This window comes from Pungitius pungitius, chromosome 3 (genome assembly GCF_949316345.1).
Source record: "Pungitius pungitius chromosome 3, fPunPun2.1, whole genome shotgun sequence".
NCBI classification, from domain to species: Eukaryota; Metazoa; Chordata; class Actinopteri; order Perciformes; family Gasterosteidae; genus Pungitius; species Pungitius pungitius.
The window spans coordinates 461,688-483,763 of NC_084902.1; the positions used below are offsets into that span (position 1 = coordinate 461,688).

Sequence of the window (22,076 nt, forward strand, 5' to 3'; positions counted from 1 at the left end):
TTCGTGGCTACGAGTTGGAGCTACCAGTACCGGGATACCAGCTAACGTTAATCTTTAACAATTACATCTAAAAACGTAACAACGTAACACAACAATTATTAGCATAATGTCAAAGGCCTGCAGCATGGTGTGAAGAAGTGGAACATGGGGCCGTAGAAGCAGTGTCTGATAAAGAATGTTACATCAACACATGATGTAGTCCAGTTGGTTTATGCTCCACCCTGATTGGTGTAAACGGATCTCATCATTTTGAAACCTCATGATCTAAACAATATTGTTTGTCAGTATCCATAAAACTATGCACTAAGGGTTATGCAGCAAATACTTCTCATTCTGAGATGTTGTATTGATTGATAGTTGGATCATTGTAATGAAATGAATGGACAACCATTTCAACTGTGATTTTGAAACAGTACTTTGATGCTACATTGAGTCATATTGAACAGGTGATTTTAGTTTAATGAACAAATGACCTTTGGTTTTTGTGTTTTGTATCCAAGCAATTGAAATTAGCGGCCAAGGGATTGTAAAAAACGATAATGTTCCGGTGGTATTTCATAATAAATTGTTGAAAAATGATATCAAGCTTCTGAAAATAGCATCAAAGTGATTGTAAAAACCTGTAGTGAGAACATTAAATTGTTAGGCTTAGGATACTTGGTGCTCATAGGTAGACTCGGTTTGCAGTGCAAAGCAAGGCATCCATCTCGACACACATTACCATGTTACAGGTACCCACGGCTGTAAATCAATCAGATCAAAAAAACCCACAAACATTGCTTCTATAGCATCCGTGTACGCTTGCAGTGTAATTCACACACACACGCACACACACACACACACACACACACACACACATGTCCATGAAGTTAGACAGACAGGTGTGTAAGGCCAATAATTTCCCTGTACTTATTATTATTACTTATTACAGTGATGAAGCTTCCTGTGGTCACCACACAGGAGCCCAAACACTGCTGTGTTTCTCCTTGTAACCATGGTGACAGCAGCGCATCCTTCAATGATGCAGCGCATGGTTGCTAATTGGGCCCATTAGTGAAGCCAGTCTGAGCCTCTAGAGCGTCCAAGTGTCCACAGACTCCTCCGGGACTCATTACTGTCCAACAATACAGTAAACACACGTACGTATACATGTCCTCAGAGCAGAGCTTGGACCTCCAGACGACCCCTGAGAGTTAAGTCGAGGGGACTTCAAAATAGTCTCAACCTGAAATCAGCGGTTCATTCACACTGGAAAGAAATAAATATACATTGTATTAAAACCTGTAGAGTATAAAATAGTCATGGAAAGTTGGGAAAAACAACTTGTTTCTATCCAGATGGGCTTGAAACCGCCATCAAACGAAGTTAAAGGATTTATACACTAATTGGCCCTTGGGATCATAAAGACAAACTGGGACTACGTAATACAAACACACAAAGAAACCCACAGACATGATGGAACACAGGTTGCATTCTATCAGCGCTCTCTGCAGGACATTCGCTGTATTTCTCTCCTACAATATATTTTCACTTAGTCGTCGCTTCTCACGTTATTTGTCCTCTATCTTCTGTTCTGTGTCTGCTTTTTTGTCTTTTGTCCTATCATTTTTCCAATGTCCTCTTGTCCTCTTATCCTGTGACCTCCTGCTTTCTGTCCATGTGTCTTCTGTCATCCTGTCTTGTGTTGTCTAGCTACTACTTGTTTCTCTTTAGACATTTATTGGTAAATGGCAATAATAAATGAAGTCCTCTCAATTATTTTATTCATGGTTTGATGTCAGGTGTGTAACCTTGGAGACGGATCTGTGAACACAGAGACACAAAAGATCAGTTCCATTGCAACCATATAATAAAAAGATCTCATGGTGCTCAGCTCAACTGTGTTTTAATTATTTTATTTTTCATCATATTAACAATATAAACAATTTACCCAAATTATATAAATTAAGAGATGATGGCGCGTAGTGCAGTGCGCTGGGGGCCGCAAGGTTGGTGGCTTGAATCCTGGCTGCTCCATGTGCCATGTCGAAGTGTCCCTGAGCAAGACACCTGACCCCTAACTGCTCCCCAGGCTAAAATGTAATGCACGGTCTATAATGCAATGTAAGTCGCTTTGGATAAAAGCGTCAGCTAAATAACATGTAATGTAAAAGAGATGTTTCTTCATATCTTTACTTTTTCAAAATAACGTTATTGCTAAACATCATGTGAACAATCAGTAATGTGTAGTGTCATCTCTAGGTGTCAGCGTGACGCCGTCACATGGTCCATGACATCATCACCATTGCAGTTTTTTACAGTCGCTCGGACACATTTCTCAATACTTAGATCACTTTTTCAAAAATCTTCACACAGTGAGGACAACAGAAGTATATGTGGGCTAAACTGAAGATCAATTCTTATTGCTTTGGCACAAAATGCATTCAATTGCATCGTAGTTTTAGTGCATTTTGAATGTGAAATGAACTGCTGTGGCGAGCTGAAAGTTGCTTATGAGAACTGTGTGAAGAGTTTTGAAAAAGTGACCGTGAGTGAGAAGTATTGAGAAATGTGCCCTAGCGACTGTAAAAAAACTGTAACATTCAGTCTGATCTCACTGGTGTGAAAGTGTTCAAGTCGGATCAGGTGATAAAAACATGGGCGGGGCTACATGCTGATTGACAGATCTCTAATAGACCATAAAGTGGAGAATGCTTTAGGGCGGGGCTTCACACTGATTGACAGATCTATATTAGACCTAATTGACCCAGTTCTGATATACTTGGGGAACTAAAAACTACTACCCGTTACCCCCTAGTGGCAAATTATTTTATTTTTTGTCCTTTTAATAAATGTACTTTCTTTATGGTGGACATAGAAGCTCTGGGAAAGAAGCTGCTCCTCAGTCTGTTTGAGCGTGAACCTGTTCCTTGGTGGCAGGGGACAAACAGACTGTGACCTGGCAATGGTTGGCTCCTAGCTGATGTTGCTAGCTGATGTTGCTAGCCTTCTTGTGTAGAGGGCTAGCATGCGGCTAGCATACACCGTATCCACAGTCGGGAGCTTGGTCCCTATGATCCTCCGAGTCCTGGGACCACCCGGGCCAGGTCTCTCTGCTGGTGCACAACACGGCAGCGCAGTGGCACAGAATTGACTCAATGGTGCTCCTGTGGAAGTTGAGCAGCAGCATATAAGTGAGTTGGGCTTTCTTTAGTTTCCTCAAGAAGAGCCTCTGGGCTTTCTTCACCAGGGGGCAGGTGTTGATGGACCATTTGAGATCCTGTGTGATGTGGATGTGGATGGTGTGGTCTTTCTGGTTACAAGGCAGGATTGATCCATGCTTTGATCTTGTTTGCTCTACATTCTGACCATCTGAATGTTCAGCTGAAATGAGACCCATCAGACCAGGCAACTTCCTCCAGTCTTGTATTGTCCGTTGTGGTGTTGTGTGTCCTTGGTTGTATCGAGGTGTTATTTGAGTTCCTGTTCCTTTCTATCATCTGGACCAGTCTGCACGTTCTCCTCTGACCTCTCACATCAACAAGGCTTTCATCTCCACACAGATGCTGCTCACTGGATGTCTTCTCTTTTTGGGACCATCCTCTATGAACGCTAGAGATGGTTGTGTGTTTAAATCCCAGTAGATCAGCAGTTTGTGACGTACTGAGACCAGCCCGTCTGGCACCAACAACCATGTTAAAGTCACTTAAATCCCCTTTGTTCCGCGTTCTGATGCTCGCTTTGACCTTCAGCAAGTTGTCTTCACCACGTCAAAGGAAAAGAGCAGGGGATGTTTTAGGGTTGGGCTGAACGGTTAATGACAGGGTTATGGTTACGTCCTCCTCAGTTCTTGTTTGTTCATCGGTTGATAAAAACAAGATGGCAACAGCCAAACGCGGAACTGGAGGCTTTAATAACATCTTCAAACCAATAAGTCACATCATAACGACTTTATGACTTCGCCCACACTACCTCCTTGTTTTGAGGAATTGGATTTCACAGCAGAGTTTAGGCGAAGCTCATAGGAAACAAATACAGACTTCACTTTAAATCATCAACTCAGGATGGAGAACTGTTTCAATCTAAGTCCTTCCTTCATTAAGAAAATCTGCTAATGAGGCCGAGTCAAGGAGAACTTGTTAAGCTCCAAGTCCCAGCAGTCTGACCGAGAGCTCCTTAATCCCGGCGTCCTCCCATGTGCAGAGCTCGTGGCCAATCGGCATGCAGGAACAACGTCAACAAGCGAAAGGCCCCAACGGGAGGAACCGGTGATTTGATTCTACAGTTCAAACCTCGGAGGAGATCCTGCTCGTTTAGTCCAAGGATTCAATATCACAACGTGTTAATTGTTTGATTTCTCAGCACCGATCATCTAAGACTTATAGAAAATAATTGCAGGGAGCAAAAGGTGGAGAAGTAACAGACTTTAGGCTTCAGATTTGATTCATTGTGAGGAAAAAGTTGATAAAATGTATGTCTTGACGTGGTATGACCATTCTTCATTGTGGCATATTTGTGGTATTTTTACTTAATGAATTAGTTGAATAATAAATATGATGAATTATAAATATGATCATCTATTATTAATTAATCATATTTATAGATCTAGAATACAAGGATTGTGTACTAAAGTGTTCTAATAATGAGTGAACATAAATAATGATTCTGACTCAGCCAATCGGAGTGCTGCTGCGTTTAGGATCAGTCTTCCTGTGGGACGTTTGGGCTCCGGTATAATAAGACGAGCCGAGTCCCTCCTGTCAACCATCTGAGGAACTTCAGCAGGTAGGAATATGATTCATAGATATTATAATATAGATCAGTTTGGTTTATTCTTCTGATATTAACTGTGTTCAATAACTAACCAGACATGGAGTTTTTTATTAGATTATATTAAAGTAGTCAAATTTCATCGTAAATGCGCCCAACATATTGCTTAAGTTATGGTGTTCATTATCATTATAATTAAAATATTTTAACTGCAGAGATACTTCACTTTTTTTCACTATTACTTTTACTGCTCTTTTACTTGCGGATTAAATTTCACAGAAAAACCTGCAAATACCTGTAAATATTTAGTTTGAAGGAAACTGAAGATCAGACGTTCTGAAAAGACGTTTCAAGGTTCAAGGTTTGAATCCTCCATTTTCTGTCATGCTTTTATTGTGAAATATAACTCACCTACAAGTGAATAATTAGATTGAAATTAGTGAAGTTGTTACTCATTGAGTTCCACCAGTACTTTGAGTATTAATACGTTTTAAAGTTGAAGGTTTTCAAACAAGAACATGTGCACACTGAAATATGAATGTCTTAATACATTGATATTACCATCTTTACTTTTTTAGTAAGACATTAACAACTATATGCTTTCATTCAATACAAATTCTAATAATGTATGAATACATCGTATAAGTATGTATTTAAAAATCACAAACTCGTGTATTGTACTTTGTATTGTGGAAGTAAGTCACAAAACTTTTAGATAGAAATGAAAGGCTTCTTTGTTAGAGACAAAAATGTATTAATGCATCATTAAATATGTTTAAAATATTTAAACTAATGGTGAAGATATCTAATAATAATAATACATTTTATATTTATTTACAGAGCGAGCAAAACATAGGTAAAACATAGTTAAAGTAAAGTAAAAGCTATTAAAACATAAAGCTTGTGATAAAGAGGATGTGAACCGAAGGTGGAACATCTGCAGCTCATTCGTCTTCCTGAGAGAAGATTCTGAGCTGAACAGAATTCTGACTCACATTTTTCAAATATTTGGTCTGGAAACACATTGATCCTAAAGTGTTGGGTGCTGAGTTACAGGTGTTACATTAGTACCTTTTTTACTATAAGTAAATAATAAACGTGTCATTATAACGAGCTTCTGCCAGGCTGATCAGCATATGATAATATACGTAATATTTACACAATGACTTTGAGTTGTCTGCAAAAAGGTAACGGAGTCGGTCCTCTGAATGCTCTTGTGTTGCTTCCTCTGAGGCCGCTGTGCGCTCGGGCCGAAGCAGGCGCCGCGATGGAGGCTTCTGCGGGCCGGAACTTCTCCCACACCTCCTTCCTGTTCCGGGGTTTCGACGGGCTGCAGAAGCAGCGGGAGCTGCTGGTGCTGCCGCTCTGCGCCTCCTTCCTGGCGGCGCTGCTGGGGAACGGCCTGCTGGTCCTCGTGGTGCTCTGCACGGAGAGCCTGCACAGCCCCATGTACGCCCTCATCGCCGCACTCTGTGCGGTCGACCTCCTGGCGGCGACTGCCATCGTGCCCAAGATGCTGCTGGGCCTCCTCTTCGACTGGGACCACATCTCATTGGCCGGCTGCCTGGCTCAGATGTTCTCAACCCACTTCCTGTCGTCCCTGGAGTCCACGCTGCTGCTGGCCATGGCGCTGGATCGCTACGCAGCCGTCTGCCGGCCGCTGCGTTACACCGAGTTGGTGGGCGCGTCCGCCTTGGCCAAGCTGCTGCTCTTCGCCCTGGTGCGCAGCGGCTCCGTCATGGCCACGCTGGTGGCGCTGGCGGGTTCGTTGCAGTTCTGTGGCTCCAACGTGATCCTCCACTGCTACTGTGACCACATGGCGCTGGTCAGCCTGGCGTGTGGCAGCACAGAGAGAAACGTAGCGGCCGGCCTGGCTGTGATCGTGTGCTTCGTGGGCGTGGACATACCACTCATCTTTTTCTCCTACGTGAAGATCCTGGGTGCCGTCCTGAGGGCGGCGGCCGCCGGCGAGCATCGCAGCAAGGCCTTTCACACGTGCGGCACTCATCTGATGGTCATGATGTGTTTCTACCTGGTGGGGAGCGTCACCTTCCTCTCTCACAACCTGAAAATCAACATGCCGACCAACGCCAACACCCTCATGGGCGTGGCCTACATTCTGCTGCCGGCCACCATCAACCCCGTCATCTACGGCGTCCGGACCAAGGAGATCCGCAGCGGCTTTCTAAGGCTTTTCAGAGCAAAGAAAATGACCACGTTGAGGGTTTCTGCTGCTGGTACAACCAAGACGTGACAAAGACGGTTCCAAATCCCTCAGTTTGGTCTTCTTGTCTCTTTGAGTCACAGATTCTATATGAACTCAAACTTCACCTCATCTACAACAAAGGAGAAGAAAGAAGGGAATAAATGACTGCTGCAACTATTCTTTTGTATCGTAAGCTTTGTGAGCATTAGCAGGTTGGTAACGTTATCCATAGCTTTATTAAGCATTACCTGTGTATAGTTAGCATTAGCTTTAAAATAGCTTTAACATGAGGCGTTATTTTGATCAAACATAAGCTTTACGATAGCTTGTATAGTTATATAGGCATTAGCTTTATCAAGCATTAGCGTAAGGTGTAAATACAACTTTCTGTTGTGTGCTGATTTTTCTCCATCAAACTTAAATTGGGAAGATTTTTAGGAATCAGGAATCAGGAAACGTTTATTGCCATCATATGTTAGACATACATGGAATTTGACTTGGCGGTTGGTGCAGAAGACAGTACAATAATGACAACATAACAACTACGTAGGGGTACCTAATTCGCAGTCAGAGCATGTGTGAATAGCAATCTAAAATAATTAGGTGCCAAAAGTTATATTGTTATATTAGTTGATATTGAGTTTCCTTCCTCCTTCCAAGTGAAAGAGAACAAATCACCAGAAAACGGTTTGATTTCTACAATGTAAAATGTTCTTTAAGAACAATTCATTGGTTTGTGTTCCATAATAATCTTGAAAACAATTATGAAACACACACAAAGAGGTAGCCATAAACGTCCTTTAATTAAAGATGTAGTGGAATAACATAGAATAACATGCAGACTGGTCCAGGAGGATGTCAGCTGGGATTGAATCCAGCCCCTCCGCCTCCCTCTATGGCCTTTATAGAAAATGACCAACTGATTGCAATAACATACAGGCCCTTTCAAAATAAAATGTATGCAGATAATGTTAAAAACGTAGAAGTTTTGATCTTTATCCTGTGATGTCGCAGTTCATTCAGGTAAACACAACCATAACACACACCCACACACCCACACACACACACACACAGACACACAATCGTTTAACCTGGATTCTGAGATTAAAGGTTTAATAACATTTGTTTTAATTCCTTTTAGCCTTAAAGTCCACTAAAGGACCATTCCAGTGTTTTTGCACACTTTTTGTTTACAAATTTCTGCTGATTATTTTAAGAATCATTAAAAATAGATTATATTTTATTTCTATTAAATTCCTCTTTCAGAGCAGCCTAACAAAGTTCCTGAAAGGGATAAATTAGGGAATTAAATTTATGTTTGAATGTTTAAGAAATGTGAGATAGATAATCGCATAGGTGGATGGAGAAATAGATAAATGATCCATCGATTGATCTTTACTAGCTAGTAGCAAAGATAATTATTATTGATTATAATCAGGAATGATCGGATGATTGCAGTAGCTACCGATAGCAGCTATTAGCTACTAGCTAACACAGATGGATGTTGTAGTTTCATATTGGTATTGGTTCTTCGGTTTAGCTTTAGCAGCATCATATGAACATTCAGCAGAACCACATCTGTCATCATCCATCGATGATGTCAACATGCTGTACGATGGTTGTCGATGATCTGCTAGCTAACTAGCTATGGATGAATTGTTGGTTGACTTTATTGACTGAATAATCTACTGTGAACCTAGTTAAACATGGAGTTCAGCCAGTAGATCTATACATGATCCGATCTTAGCAACTGTTGTTGTTGATTAAAGGACTTCCTGGGGGACGTGAAGAGGAGGCGCTCTGCTTCAGGGACAGTGAAGGTGAGTCCACGGTGGAGATCCTCATGAAACCCTTTTAAAGCCACGGCCGTCCTCTGTGAAGGTTGATGATGAAGCCTCAGAGCATTTCATGCACACTCGGCCACAGGCTCCATCTCGGCCAATGGATCTGCTCCCTCTGACGGGCCTCTGGGTTGTCCCGGGGTTCGATGGCTGAACTGTTCCAGAGAGCTTGAGGAAGACACTCTGACACAACACACGAAACTACTCTGGACACAACGTTACTCCGGCTCTCTCCCTAGTGGAGACACGTAGGACAAAGGGACATTTTGGAGGCATGCTGGTGGCCGCGATGGCGTCCACCGCCTAGGTCGGCCCGCCGTCCGGGGGGGTTGGCGGCGGCGGAGGAGCTGCCTCCCTCTGAAAGACAAGACTGTGTGGCGGTAATCTAGCTTTTTTTACACCTCCAGGAGGAGGCAGGAAAGTCGGACATGAACGAGGGACACAAATACGGCACCGCCGGGTGTTTGGAGGGCGGCGGGACAACCTCCACCAGCTTCACTGAGACGGCAGCGGCGCGGCGGGCCTTTATCTGTCGTCCAGTTTGGGTGAGTCCGCCGGCTCCTCGTCTTCTTCCTTGTCTTCCTTCGCTCCACCAATCAGCCGCTGGCGGGCGAAGTCTTCGAAGATTATGTCATCGTCGCTGGGAGAGAAGGGGGGGGGGGCAGGAGGAGGGGTGTCATAAGAAATCCATGAAAGGAAACGAGAGTCCAGAAGTGAGAAGAACTCAGGAGACATCTGACCAAACCGTCATGTTAAGTGAATATTTGGTGGTCCAGCAGTTTAAAGACTCTGATTACTGGAGATGAGCTTTAACAGGGATTGTCGTTTGGGTTAAAATCACATACAAAAGTCAGGTGACCAACGAAGAACAAGTTTCTTGCAAAATGTACAGAAGGCTTTTGTGATTATTGGCAGGTTTGACTGGAGCTGTGCTTCATGAGTGTGTGTCTGGTTCCATCATCCTCCTCTCCGAGCCGACAGACTTCCTCTCAGCTCATTTCCTGTGAGCATTAAGACGCATTAAGAACTCTGCTAGTGAAACGCTGATATCGACAAGGCAGTAAACCCCGGCAGAGACAATCGGGACAGGAAGACAGAGATACAAAAAGAGAGGGAGACAGATAGCAGAGAGACAGGAAGAGAGACAGAGACTTACTTTGTGTCAAACTCAATCAGGTTTGTGTCGATCGGAGCTTCATCAGGAGCTGAAGAGCGATAGAGAGAGATGTCTTTTAATCAATAAACTTAGTGATGACAATGATGAGCATATGTATGAAACTCATCAGTCAGAATGTTTCCAGTCGACATGATTGAAGGATTCAGCTGCGACGTGGACCTTCAGTTAGAGGCTAATAAATTCCAATTTTGGTGACTTGTCTTAAATTCAGTCCTATGTAATACAAAGATGTAACGTAATGTAACTGTAAATGTGATTTAGAGGTGGAAATAAATGTCATTAATTGCAGTCATGTGACTTGTGACCCTCAATGGGAATTTGAGTTCTGTGAGTGGTTCAGAATCAGGACCAGGACCGAAAACGGGACCAAGACGTGACCTCGACCCACCGTCCCTGTAGACAGACTCTTCTAGCGGCTTCGGGTGCATCAGCGTGAACGGCAGCTCCACAGAGACGTCGCTGAAACACAAACCATCCGCTGTAGTCATGAACACAACCATAACTATCGGAAACATCTGTCCGTGAGATGTTTAGGTGACCTCGGTAAATCTGATCATCGTTGATCTCAGAGGTGTAACAGAACATGAGCAGTTACCTAGTCGCCAGATCTCCCAGGAGCCTGAAATCAATGAATCAATAGAAATCAATAAACATGAGAAACTATCATCTTCAAAGAGATTCTACTCATTCAGTCGGTGACATCACCAACGGGGGGGTGGGGGTTCCTCTCCACACAGGAACAACAAGAGTAACTAACGTCACTGTTTCCTAAGCCGGACGCTTGAGCGGAACTTCGTCAGCGATCTCCCCCAAAACGTAATGTTTTCATATTGTTGAGTTTCATGACTATAAATGAACATCTACGTCTAATTACCATATGAAGGGGACTTGATGAGAGTTTCTCTGTGTTTTGAAGAAGATTTATTCAGGCTGATCTCTCTCTTATTTTGAAGGCCAGAACCTGGGTCCCGGATGTGTTGACAGCTTTGATAGTTATTTTGTCAATATTCCCAAAGAATTGTGTTTACAACCACGATGGAGGTCTCCCTGAGTTGGGACAATGTTTTATACGTTTTAAGCGTCCTTTTACAGAATAAGAAAGGAAATTTAGGAAACAGTGCCGTTAATAACGCAACACAGTAAATACAAAAGTAAACCACCGAGGGTAGCTAACAGCGTAGCAGAGTATCGTTTGACTAAGTAACTAAGTCCTTTAACGAGTTCTGGATGAACATAAAGTCACACAGTAGCATGATATAATACAACATTTGAAGTGGCCACAGATGAGTTTAGTTCATTTTTATTTATGAATCACAAGTTTAAGTAAGTTAAAAAAAACAAAAACAGAAATTACAGTTCACTCTTCGTCTTTGATGATATGACAGATGAATATTCTAATAAGTGAAACACTGACCCGCCTCTAGACACCACCAGCTTCACTTTGACTTTGTAGGACACGATGATGCCGAGGATCTCCTTGTTGGCTCCATCTCTCAACCTGACGGAGACAGATATCCATCAGTCACTGGTTGTCCATCACTGCTGGACAACCTTCTTCAGGCTTTTGCTCCACCTGAACCCTCCATACTAAACACCACCTTCTCTCCACCAACATCCTCCACACCTTCTACTCTGCCTGTGTAATCTTTTTTTTGGTGGGGTCGGTTAAGTTCCGGAGTAGAAAGTCCTAGTAGGAATCCAGAAGGTCAAACGAATAGTCAGCATAAAGAGCGGTGTGCTTCAGATTTGCAGTTTGTTTTTAAGGATAACGTCTGTCGGAGAATTGGGCTTTGGCTCTGATGGGATATTTTGGATAAATGCCCTCCTCCAGCCCCCTGGATCAGGACCAGTTTGTCTTCTGATTAAAGACCTACATTATTTAAGAAAGGTCCGACATAGGCCCCAAAATATCTCCAAAGCATCCTTCAATGCCTAAATTCAGTCATCCAGTTCTGACACTCATTCTCATGCAGGCTTCCAAGCGTCACGACTGCCGCCGGACTCACAGGGTGCTGGAGGCCAGGTTGGTGTCCTCGTGCTTCAGTTTCCCGTCCAGAGCGAGGCCTCGTTTCTCTCGGTTGTTGGCCAAAAACGGGGTGAGGGTGAAAACTTTGCAGAACGTCGAGCTGGGAGCGACGACGTCACTGAAGACAGAACACCCACAAAGATTAAGCCAGATATAAACTTCTGACCGGATCCACTTCTAACTATTCTAACTGGGCAACCAATCCTCTGTGGACCTTCAAGGGCCCAGGAAACATCACAACATCAGGATAGACTGAGGAAAGGTGACTCTACAGAAAGCTCTAGAACAAGTAGGTGGACCTTTGGAGAGTTCTGTCTAAATGTAACTAGAGAGAAAAGAGACTGACTCGGACTCCTCGGTGGCCACAGGGCATTTGTACTGAGCCGTGTTGAAGAGGCAGATGTCTGCATACTGTCGCACTGTGGAAACACAAATCAACATATCGATCAATAACGCAAACCGTACCGATGCATAGAGAGAAGGAACTGGTGCCTTCAAGTACCTGAGATCTTCATTTTCTTCACGGTCTTGTTTGTATTGTTGGTGACGTGGACGTTGACGCTGATCGGCTCTCCGTGGTAGTAAATCTGAGAGAAACATAATTATTATGATGACTGTTTTTGTTAGATTTATTTGCATAATAATGATCATTGTTATTATTGACATTATTATTTGTGTTATTATTATTATTGTCACTATTGTAATTAGCCTCATTATATTATCATTATTAATATTATCAGCATTGTTATTATTATTACAGTACGTTAAAAGTCTGGACACACTTTCTGATGGAATTGAATAAGAAAATATATGTAAACAAGTTAATTTTCAACTTCATCTTGTAGTTTTACTAAGAGTATAAATCTCATATAAATATATATATATACATGGATAAATATATACTTATAATATGTGTAGATGAAATCCAGGGCTCTGATTGGTTGAGAGTGAGTCACGGGGTGCATTATTCAGCGATAATGTACAGTACCTGTTCACATTGACCCATTGTTCCTTATCACTGCGCACTCAAAGTAACACATTTGTGCGACCGTTAGTTGACATTTTAGCTTTTAGCTTGGTGGTGATTGCCGGAAAAACCCGGAAATCCCCCAAATGATCGTTTTGAGGCAACGTGAGCTTTCACAACAGGACATTAAGGTGGAGTCATGATGTGAATGAATGAGATGGTGAGGGACACGATGCTGTTTACATGCACGTAGGGGACTATTTGTCTCTACACTGATGACATGTGACACACAACGTTTGGTGGCTACAACTATTTTGTGCTGAAAGGCTGGTAATGTGTTATAAAAGCAATAAGCTACTTGAGGCTGTACTTTATCTTCAATAATGTAACCGTTCGAAGGCCTAACTACACCCTCAAACTGTTACATTATTGAAGATAAAGTACAGCCTCAAGTAGCTTATTGCTTTAATAAACACCTGGGTGTTACCTCTTTGTCCAGAGAGGCCTCCAGGTGCAGAGGTTTATCGGACATCAGAAACTGTCTGGTTGTTTCTGCCGTCGGCTGAGGGCCGGCCTTCTCCGGAGCGTACTGAACCTTTCGAATGACCAGACGCACTGAGTTCCTGCAACAACACAACGCTGATGATCGTACTCCTCCTGGCAGAGGAAAACCGGAGGAGGAGGTGTTCTTTACCTGACACCCCCCCTCTTCAGGGACACGTTGGTCTGGTCCATCCTCCATTTTCTAATAAGAATGTGACCAACCGTGACGTGAATGTCATGAAGGAAAAGACTCTGGTCTGTTGTCAGACATGACCTACTGACCTCTAGAACTCAGCGATACTGGACCTGACTCTTGACTATGAGCAGCTCACATTCTGATCTGGTGTGGTTCTGGTTCTGGTTGCCTCTGTGCTGCAGCCGTGTTCCTCTCTCTCTCTTTGCAGGAAGCTTTCTCCATTTCATTTACAATTTGTTTCTTGATTTTGTCAAACTTGTACCTTTTGTGGATCTTCTCTTCAACGTTTTCGGCACAGAAAGCTTTCACCTCAAAGTCGACTCCACAGGCCTGAAGACAAACGAGAACATTGAAGACATTGAGAACATTGCCCTTGTTGAGGAGCTCTTCGCGGATGTCTCTACCTTCCCCGTGTCCTCGGGGCCCGGCTGTAGGGTTACGGAGCATGGCAGGTTCAAAGGGATCTGAAAACACAAACACAGATATTTATTGCCTCCATCGGTGGTTCCCGAATATTCTTCTGCACCAGACCCTTTTCAAAAGCGCCATCATCCTGTGCTTCTCTGTGAGTCACATTAAAGGCATGATAACTACATATGCTGATGTTAAGGGAACTCAAGCTACAACCTGGTTCCTGCAGCTCTTTGAGTTCCTGAGAAGGAATCATTTGTATCCAGACCAACGGAACATTTGTCCTGAGATAATGTCACACTAACACACTACAAATATATTGACAATACTGGATACTGAAGTGTCAGTGATGGTCTAGTACTGGAAAAAAATGAATTCATGAGTGTCAGCGATGATCTGGATAACGTTTGAACACTGTGTTGTGAACATTGACTCTAGCAACCAGTTACGTTGTTCAGCTGGTGTCTAGGTTCACTGACAAAAAGGAAAATGCCGAACTATTTTCTTAGATCAGAAAATGTTTTCATAATTCTGCTTTCTGAACAAGGAAACAACAGTGTTCCAGGTGAAGGCGGCTCGGTACCTCAAAGGTGAACGGGTGGGCTTGTTCTCCCAGTTTCTTGATCAGCCGCTCCTGAAGACGAGTCAAACTCTTCTTCTCTTCCGCCGGGGGAGGAAAGGCCTGTACGTTGGCCACAAAAAGGTCTTTGCGGAAGGTCAGTCCGAGGACATCCAGGTCTTCTCGTCCGTATCGGAAGGCACAGGTCAGAGTGACAAACACTGAAGAGAACGAGAAACACAACAATGACCTCCGGATACATGAACAATAACTGATACTCACAGTATCACATCCTGTGTGGCTACAATAGCCAAAAGCGAAGGAATGTATTCATATTTTATGTAATAAGGTTTGATATGAAGAACAGATGCTCCAGGATGCTTCCCTGAGGAACTCCAGAAGGTGTTTAAGATGAAGAGCAAACAGCATATTTGAGAGGAGTTCCCTGAGGCCGAACAAACCTCCAACAGGTTGTTTGGGATCCATTGAGAATTCATGAGATTAAGAAGAAACAAATGTCATTGTGTGAGTAATGTTAATGGCTTGTTTTACACCTAAAACAAATTCTAACAAAACAACAATAGACAACACTATTTGGTAGAACAGGTATGCAACAAAGTAGTCGAACCAGAAGTGATCTCTAATAACGTTCTACCACATCTCATTCCAGTGGAGACATTGTATATCAAGAACATTTTTGACAACTCATTTGGGAAAGTTATTTAATCTGTGATAGAAAATAAAAAACTGCATTTAGATGCTAGAGTTAGGAAACCAATCCACTGTATATCGTTGCTTTGAAGTGGCTGGAGGTTCAGATGTCTCACCTTTCCTCTCCTTCAGGTACTCTGGGTCAATCAGGACGACGCCGTCTGTAGGAAGAAGATGAAGGATCAGCTGCTTTCAAAGAGTAAATTCAAAAACAGAAGGTTTGATGGAACAACAAACCAAACACATGGAGATCAGTAACAGGTGATCTCACCAACTGGCTCCACCAGGTCCACGTGGTCCACAAAGTCTCTCTTTCCCAGATATACTGTGAGCTGTGGGGCAGAACAGCGGCCAATCAAGAGAGAGTCAATTTTTAGGCCATTCATCCATGAAACCCTTGATCGTGTCCTGATTATAGCTGAAACGTTGTTCAAATGTTTCAGGTGTGTTTTACGTCACACAGGTGTTCTCAGGTGTGTCTCAGTTGCATCTCAGGTGTGTTTAGGGTGTGTCTCAGTTGTGTCTTAGGTCTTATGTTTCAGGTGTTTCAAGGGTGTTTGAGGTGTCTCAAGTGTGTTACAGGTGTGTTTCAAGATATACTTTAAGGAGATGATGACTCACCTTTCCATTGGGACTGGCTTTCTTAAACACTCTGAAAAAAACAGGTAGTAAACAAAGGTCAACCAAAACGATCGTAGTTTAATCATCAGAGCAACAAAACATCTTAAAAACATCCACGTGTTTCCTGTTTTTTTTTAATTATCCTGTTTGTATTGTTATTGTGTGATTCTTGTCTCTGATTGGCTGATAGGAGGGGATGCTGACTTATTAACATACTGTTTATGTATATTACTTCGTGTTCCTGCTCATGTCTGATCAAAATGTATTTTTCTCCGATGTCCTCATTTTTAAGAAGTGTTCTGCCCCAAAATATATATTTTGTCATATGATCCTACATAAATATAGCTGAAGTTTGAGCAGGTTTCCTCTGTTCCCCTGCTGTCAATCCTCATCATCATCCTCATCATTATCATCACCACCATCAGCTTCCTGTCTCTAATGCCCCCCTCCCCTTGTGTATAAATTAGCTGCCACAGCTCCATTAGCTCTCAGCCTCCTCCTGAATGGACCTTCATCAATCAGAAGCATCAGGACTCCATTTTACTGGAAACCGCCGAGGCTCCTGGGAAAACATTCGGTGCGCTTGCTAGCTGTTCGTCATCGTCTCCACAATTAGTCCAATCAACGTTTGTGACGGAGCATCAGAATAAACTATCAATTCATCAATGATCATAATCACAAAAACAAAAATAAAGTGTATGGTGGATAATATAAATGACCTTATAAATGATTGGACTAATCATTCTCCTCATGTCTAACCCCTTATTACCTTTATTATTATTACTGTTATTAAAGGCAAAGCTTGGATGTGATGAACATAATATATAATACCACGTAATGTTTAAAGGTGAAGTGGAAAAGTTCTGCTCTCAATCGATTGAAACATAAACTGACTGATCAATATTTGCTTGTTGTGTCAGCTCGCTGCCTGAAGACTCCCTCGACACCATCATCCTCATCATCATCCCACCTGGACACTATGACATGATCACATCAAAGGTACTAAAGGCAAAACTGCTCAGTCTGCAAGATAACACATTAAATACTACAATATTATTATTGCACTTCCGCCACCTCAACTGTGACAAATATTTGCACCTCACTTTTATATTTTACACGTAGAGAAAAGCAAACAAGTATTTAATGTCATACGTTAAAGATCCTTGACATAATGAGCAGCTTCATAGATGTTTCTCATGTAAAGCAAACTGCTTTACAGACCAAAATATTTAGCAAACTAATATTTATTTAATACATATGAGAGATTGGACGGAGTTGTTGATGTTTCAATTAATACTTATAACTGATAAAGTCTCAATTTGTGTTTCGCTTTTGTCTGCCAGAATCATCATTTAGTTTTTTTTACTTTCACTAATAAATTGACTAAATTAATTGATATTTTTAACATTTCCTCTTTTAATCGGCAAGTTATGATCCAATGTATCCTGCTTTATTTAAGTTAGTTCATTTAGTCTTCTCGTTTCTGAAAAGAAAGAAACTGAAAATAGATTGGAGCTAAAGTTTCCGCTCAGATGGAAACATAAAGTTCACAACCTTTGAGATCTTCAGATCTTCCTCACTAAGCTTTGTTGTGGATGAGGACGAGGAGTGAGCTGCTCTGTATGTCTGAGCCATCACAGTCCTCTCATTAATATTCTCCTCATTCAGCCTGCAGACACACAAACACCACGGAGGTTCTGTGTGGAACCTCAGCGGCCTCCGTTTGAAGTAATACAGTTTGCCCAAGATCAACTGCGTTTACGTTAGGCAAGTTTACCCAAGATTAACCAAGATTAACCCACATTACCTAACGTAGGGTAACATTGGGTTACGTTGCATGTTGGGTTCAGCTCATTTCAACATGAATAAAGTATTCAGCTCAAGTGGGTCCAGTTAAACAGGGTTTACAGTAGAAATTACAAATGCTCGTTTCTGACTGAGCTAGCTAGCATTAGCTGTTAGCTGTAATTTCCTTCAGTGTTTGCCTTACCATTACACAGGGCCACAACATCTTCAACAAACAACACAACAACAAACACCACAAATATAGTCAGGGCCATGAATATGTTGACTTTTTTTCTCATTAGAAAAGTTGAAATGAAATAATGAAAATGTTCTTTAAGTGCAGACTTTCAGCTTTAATTTGAGGGCATTTAAATCCAAATCAGGTGAACGGTGAAGGAACTACAACAAACTCAAATGTGGCCACCCTCTTTTTAAGGGACCAAAAGGAATTCGACAATTGGCTGCTCAGCTGTTCCAAGGTCAGGTGTGTGTAAATCCCTCGTTATATCATCTACACGGAGTACATAAAAGGTATAGAGTTCATTTCAGGTGTGGTATTTGTGTTTGGAATCTGTTACAGTGAACTCTCAATATGAAGTCCAAAGAGCTGTCCCTATCAGTGAAGCAAGCCATCATTAGGCTGAAGAATCCAAACACAACCATCAGAGAGAGAGCAAAACATCAGGTGTGACCAAATCAACTGTTTGGTACATTCTTAAGAAGAAAGAAGGCCTAAAGATGACAGAAGAATCATTTCCCTGGTGAAGAAAACCCCTTCACAGTTGGCCAGATCAAGAACCCTCTCCAGGAGGTAGTGAAGCATGGTGGAGGGAGTGTTATGGCTTGGGCATGCATGGCTGCCAATGGAACTAGTTCCCTTGTATTTATCGATGATGTGACTGCTGACAAAAGCAGCAGGATGAATTCGGAAGTGTTTCGGGGAATATTATCTGCTCATATTCAGCCAAACGCTTCAGAACTCATTGGACGGCGCTTCACCGTGCAGATGGACCATGACCCGAAGCATACTGTGAAAGCAACCACGGAGGTTTTTAAGGCAAAGAAGTGGAATGTTCTGCAATGGCCAAGTCAGTCACCTGACCTCAATCCAGTTGAGCATGCGTTTCACTTGCTGAAGACAAAACTGAAGGGAAAATGCCCCAAGAACCAGCAGAGGAACTGAAGACGGTTGCAGTAGAGGCCTGGCAGAGCATCACCAGGGACGAAACCCAGCGTCTGGTGAGGTCTATGGAATCCAGACTTCAGGCTGTTATTGACCGCAAAGGATTTTCAACAAAGTATTAAAAGTGACAATTAGATTTTGGATTATATTAATTTGTCCAATTACTTTTGGTCCCTTAAAAAGAGGGTGGCCACATTTGAGTTTGTTGTAGTTCCTTCACTGTTCACCTGATTTGGATGTAAATCCCCTCAAATTAAAGCTGAATGTCTGCACTTAAAGAACATCTTCTTTCTTTATTTCAACTCCATTGTTGTGGTGTAGAGCCAAAATAATGAAAAATGTGTCAATGTCCAAATATTTATGGACCTGACTGTAAACACTACAACATCATCAAAAAACACCAGGGGTCCGTTTCAAGAAGGAGGTTCACAAACTCTCAGTCAAACCCTAAACTCTGAGTTTTGGGTTTCAGATCAGCTGTTTAGATTTGGTTCAATCAACTCTGAGTAGTTTGACTCAGAGTTGAGCGCCTGCACTGAAGGCAGCATGAAAGGAGTCATGATACGAGTTACCATGGCAACCACCCCAAACAATCGCATACGTCCCCCCTGTTGAGGTGTAAATATTAATGCAAGCGTACGGAGTTTGAACCGTCATTAGAACCAAAGCAACACGCTACTGCAGCAAAAGACAGAAACAAGGCTTAATATTTAATGTACAAACTCATCATAAAACAAACGTGTGACTAATTCACTGTGTTAGAACACACTACACACATGCTGGAAACACACACCATGCTCATATTTAACCACTAGAACACTAACCGGTCCAATGGTACTGGACCTATAATGTGTTTTATTCCTCTTTAATGGTTCTCACTGGTTTGTGTCCAGGGAACAAAGACGTTTCCTCACAGCTCTGCAAACAGCAGCTTTACTAATATTCTCCATCACGTTGTAAAGGAAACGTGATACGACACAAAGAATGTGCTGTGATGAGAGAGCACGTCCACGATGGGGGACGTTAGTCATATGAGGACAGGGAGGTTTGGACATATTTGATGGACTGAAGAAGCAAGTATTTATCTGTAAATGACAATAAATCGAATCAGGGCTCAATATTCTCTCCAACGTTTAACACCCTGTGAAGTAAAACTTCATCAACAGGATCGTCCAACAAGGACATCCATGTTCCAGAAGACACTTCAGTCTTTAACGTCACAGGATCTTTGTTCATATGTGGAAACTGATTCATTAGTGAAAGATGAATGAATGAATGAGCGCGCTGTGTCATTGGCTGGCTGCTGTCAGGGGGAGGAGCCTGTGAAAGAACCAGGTGAGGTTCACAGACTCCGTTACCATAGCGACCCTGAGCTTTAGTTACCTCCCTTTCTGAAACATCTCAAGGTGAACAAACTCTGAGTTTACACTGAACCTGCTTCTTCAAACGGACCCCAGGACATCATCAACAAACACAACGACATCATCAACAAACACAACGACATCATCAACAAACACAACGACATCATCAACAAACACAACGACATCATCTACAAACACAACGACATCATCTACAAACACAACGACATCATCTACAAACACAACGACATCATCAACAAACACAACGACATCATCTACAAACACAACGACATCATCAACAAACACAACGACATCATCAACAAACACAACGACATCATCTACAAACACAACGACATCATCAACAAACAACAACATCATCAACAAACACCACAAAATCAACAAACACCACGACATCATCAACAAACACAACGACATCATCAACAAACACAACGACATCATCAACAAACACAACGACATCATCAACAAACACAACGACATCATCTACAAACACAACGACATCATCAACAAACAACAACATCATCAACAAACACCACAAAATCAACAAACACCACGACATCATCAACAAACACCACAACATCATTAAAAACACCACGACATCCCAAATAAACATCACGACATCATCAACAAACATCACGACAGCATCAACAAACACAACATCACAAATAAACATCACAACATCATCAACAAACATAACGACAGCATCAACAAACACCACATCACAAATAAACATCACGACATCATCAAGTTGTAGTGAATTGTTTCTAAGGAACACTTTATGGGCCATACTGCAAACAAAGTTTAAAATGAGAATAAATAAATGAGAAGTTTTGATTGAGGAGCAGATTGATCACACAGTTAAATCTCTGAAACACATCTGATGAGTCAGATGAAGACACATGATTCTGTGAAGGAGAACCATTAAACAGTATCACAGATTATCAATACACAACAATAGAAATACTTCATTTCAGAGTTTAACCACTTATGTGATCCGCAAACTCAGAGAGGGTGAATGGTAGAGGGTGTCAGTAAAGACTCCAGAATCCATAGTAACGTTGAAGGGAAGTGACTTGTTCCTTTTGCTAATCAAGGATGAGTAACGTGAATACATCCTATCAGAGTAATTCAATTCATCTATTACACTCCTCTCCGTCTGTTTCCTGTCTGTCCGTACTATCAAAATAAGAGGCGAAAAAAAGAAAACGTAATGAAGAAAACAACATCAGTGGTGCTCATACTGACGTTACACTGCTGAAGGTTCTGACAGAACGTTATGTGATGTTCCAGCAACACGCACACGCACACACACACACACACACAAACAGCAGAATGATGAAAAGGAACAAACACTAAATCAAATTACCTGGTTCCTTTATCTCCCATCCTGACGACGCTGACGAGTCGACAGACGGAGAGATGATGGAGGAGGAGGAGGAAGAGGAGGGAAGCTGTCACCGTGGAAACTGAGCGGAGGACGTCTCTCTCTCTCTTGCTCAGGAAGTCGTCGTCATGCCGTCAGATTCTCCTCAGCAGGAGGAAAAACCTCCATCTGAACAAGCGACTGATTCCAGCACTCTGCCCCCCCCTCCTCCTCCTCCTCCTCCCTTCCTGTCCTCTCTCTCCCTCCCCCGCTCTCTCTATTCACACTCATTAGCAGAGAAATGTGAGAAAACATGAAAATCGCCAAAGGGGTTGGTTTTATTCCAGGCGCTGACATTAATG

The 22,076-nt window shown here is 42.3% G+C and overlaps 2 protein-coding genes across 4 annotated transcripts; one reads left to right on the forward strand and one right to left on the reverse strand.

The window, feature by feature from the left end:
• Positions 1–4,987: 4,987 nt before the first annotated feature.
• On the forward strand, positions 4,988–7,132 carry LOC119211704 (olfactory receptor 52K2-like). Its single transcript, XM_037462721.2, has one exon. It carries the CDS (start codon positions 5,912–5,914, stop codon positions 7,001–7,003), a length of 1,092 nt encoding a protein of 363 aa, XP_037318618.2. The 5' UTR covers positions 4,988–5,911; the 3' UTR covers positions 7,004–7,132.
• A 607-nt stretch (positions 7,133–7,739) lies between these two features.
• arrb1 (arrestin, beta 1) lies at positions 7,740–21,956 on the reverse strand. Of its 3 annotated transcripts, none has more exons than XM_037462717.2 (16): positions 21,718–21,956; positions 16,008–16,038; positions 15,658–15,718; positions 15,503–15,547; positions 14,700–14,896; positions 14,110–14,169; positions 13,968–14,035; positions 13,454–13,589; positions 12,502–12,586; positions 12,346–12,418; positions 11,980–12,117; positions 11,388–11,471; positions 10,569–10,592; positions 10,362–10,432; positions 9,953–10,001; positions 7,740–9,436 (listed from the first exon to the last, which is right to left on the reverse strand). In XM_037462717.2, exons 1-16 carry the CDS (start codon positions 21,735–21,737, stop codon positions 9,322–9,324), a joined length of 1,257 nt encoding a protein of 418 aa, XP_037318614.1. In that variant the 5' UTR covers positions 21,738–21,956; the 3' UTR covers positions 7,740–9,321. The 3 variants fall into 3 exon arrangements, with proteins under 3 accessions (XP_037318614.1, XP_037318615.1, XP_037318617.1); XM_037462720.2 differs by lacking the exon at positions 7,740–9,436 and adding an exon at positions 9,443–9,797; XM_037462718.2 differs by lacking the exon at positions 10,569–10,592 and having other exon boundaries at positions 21,718–21,955.
• Positions 21,957–22,076: the final 120 nt, after the last annotated feature.

Excerpts from the sequence above, each read along its gene's own strand:
- LOC119211704 (XM_037462721.2), top strand. The coding sequence starts at position 5,912 with ATGACTTTGAGTTGTCTGCAAAAAGGTAACGGAGTCGGTCCTCTGAAT.
- arrb1 (XM_037462717.2), bottom strand. The coding sequence starts at position 21,737 with ATGGGAGATAAAGGAACCAG. Across the intron at positions 12,419-12,501 it reads GAAGAAAATGAAGATCTCAG|TGCGACAGTATGCAGACATC; the intron begins GTACTTGAAGGC and ends GTGTTTCCACAG. Across the intron at positions 10,433-10,568 it reads CTGGGAGATCTGGCGACTAG|CGACGTCTCTGTGGAGCTGC; the intron begins GTAACTGCTCAT and ends TTTGTGTTTCAG.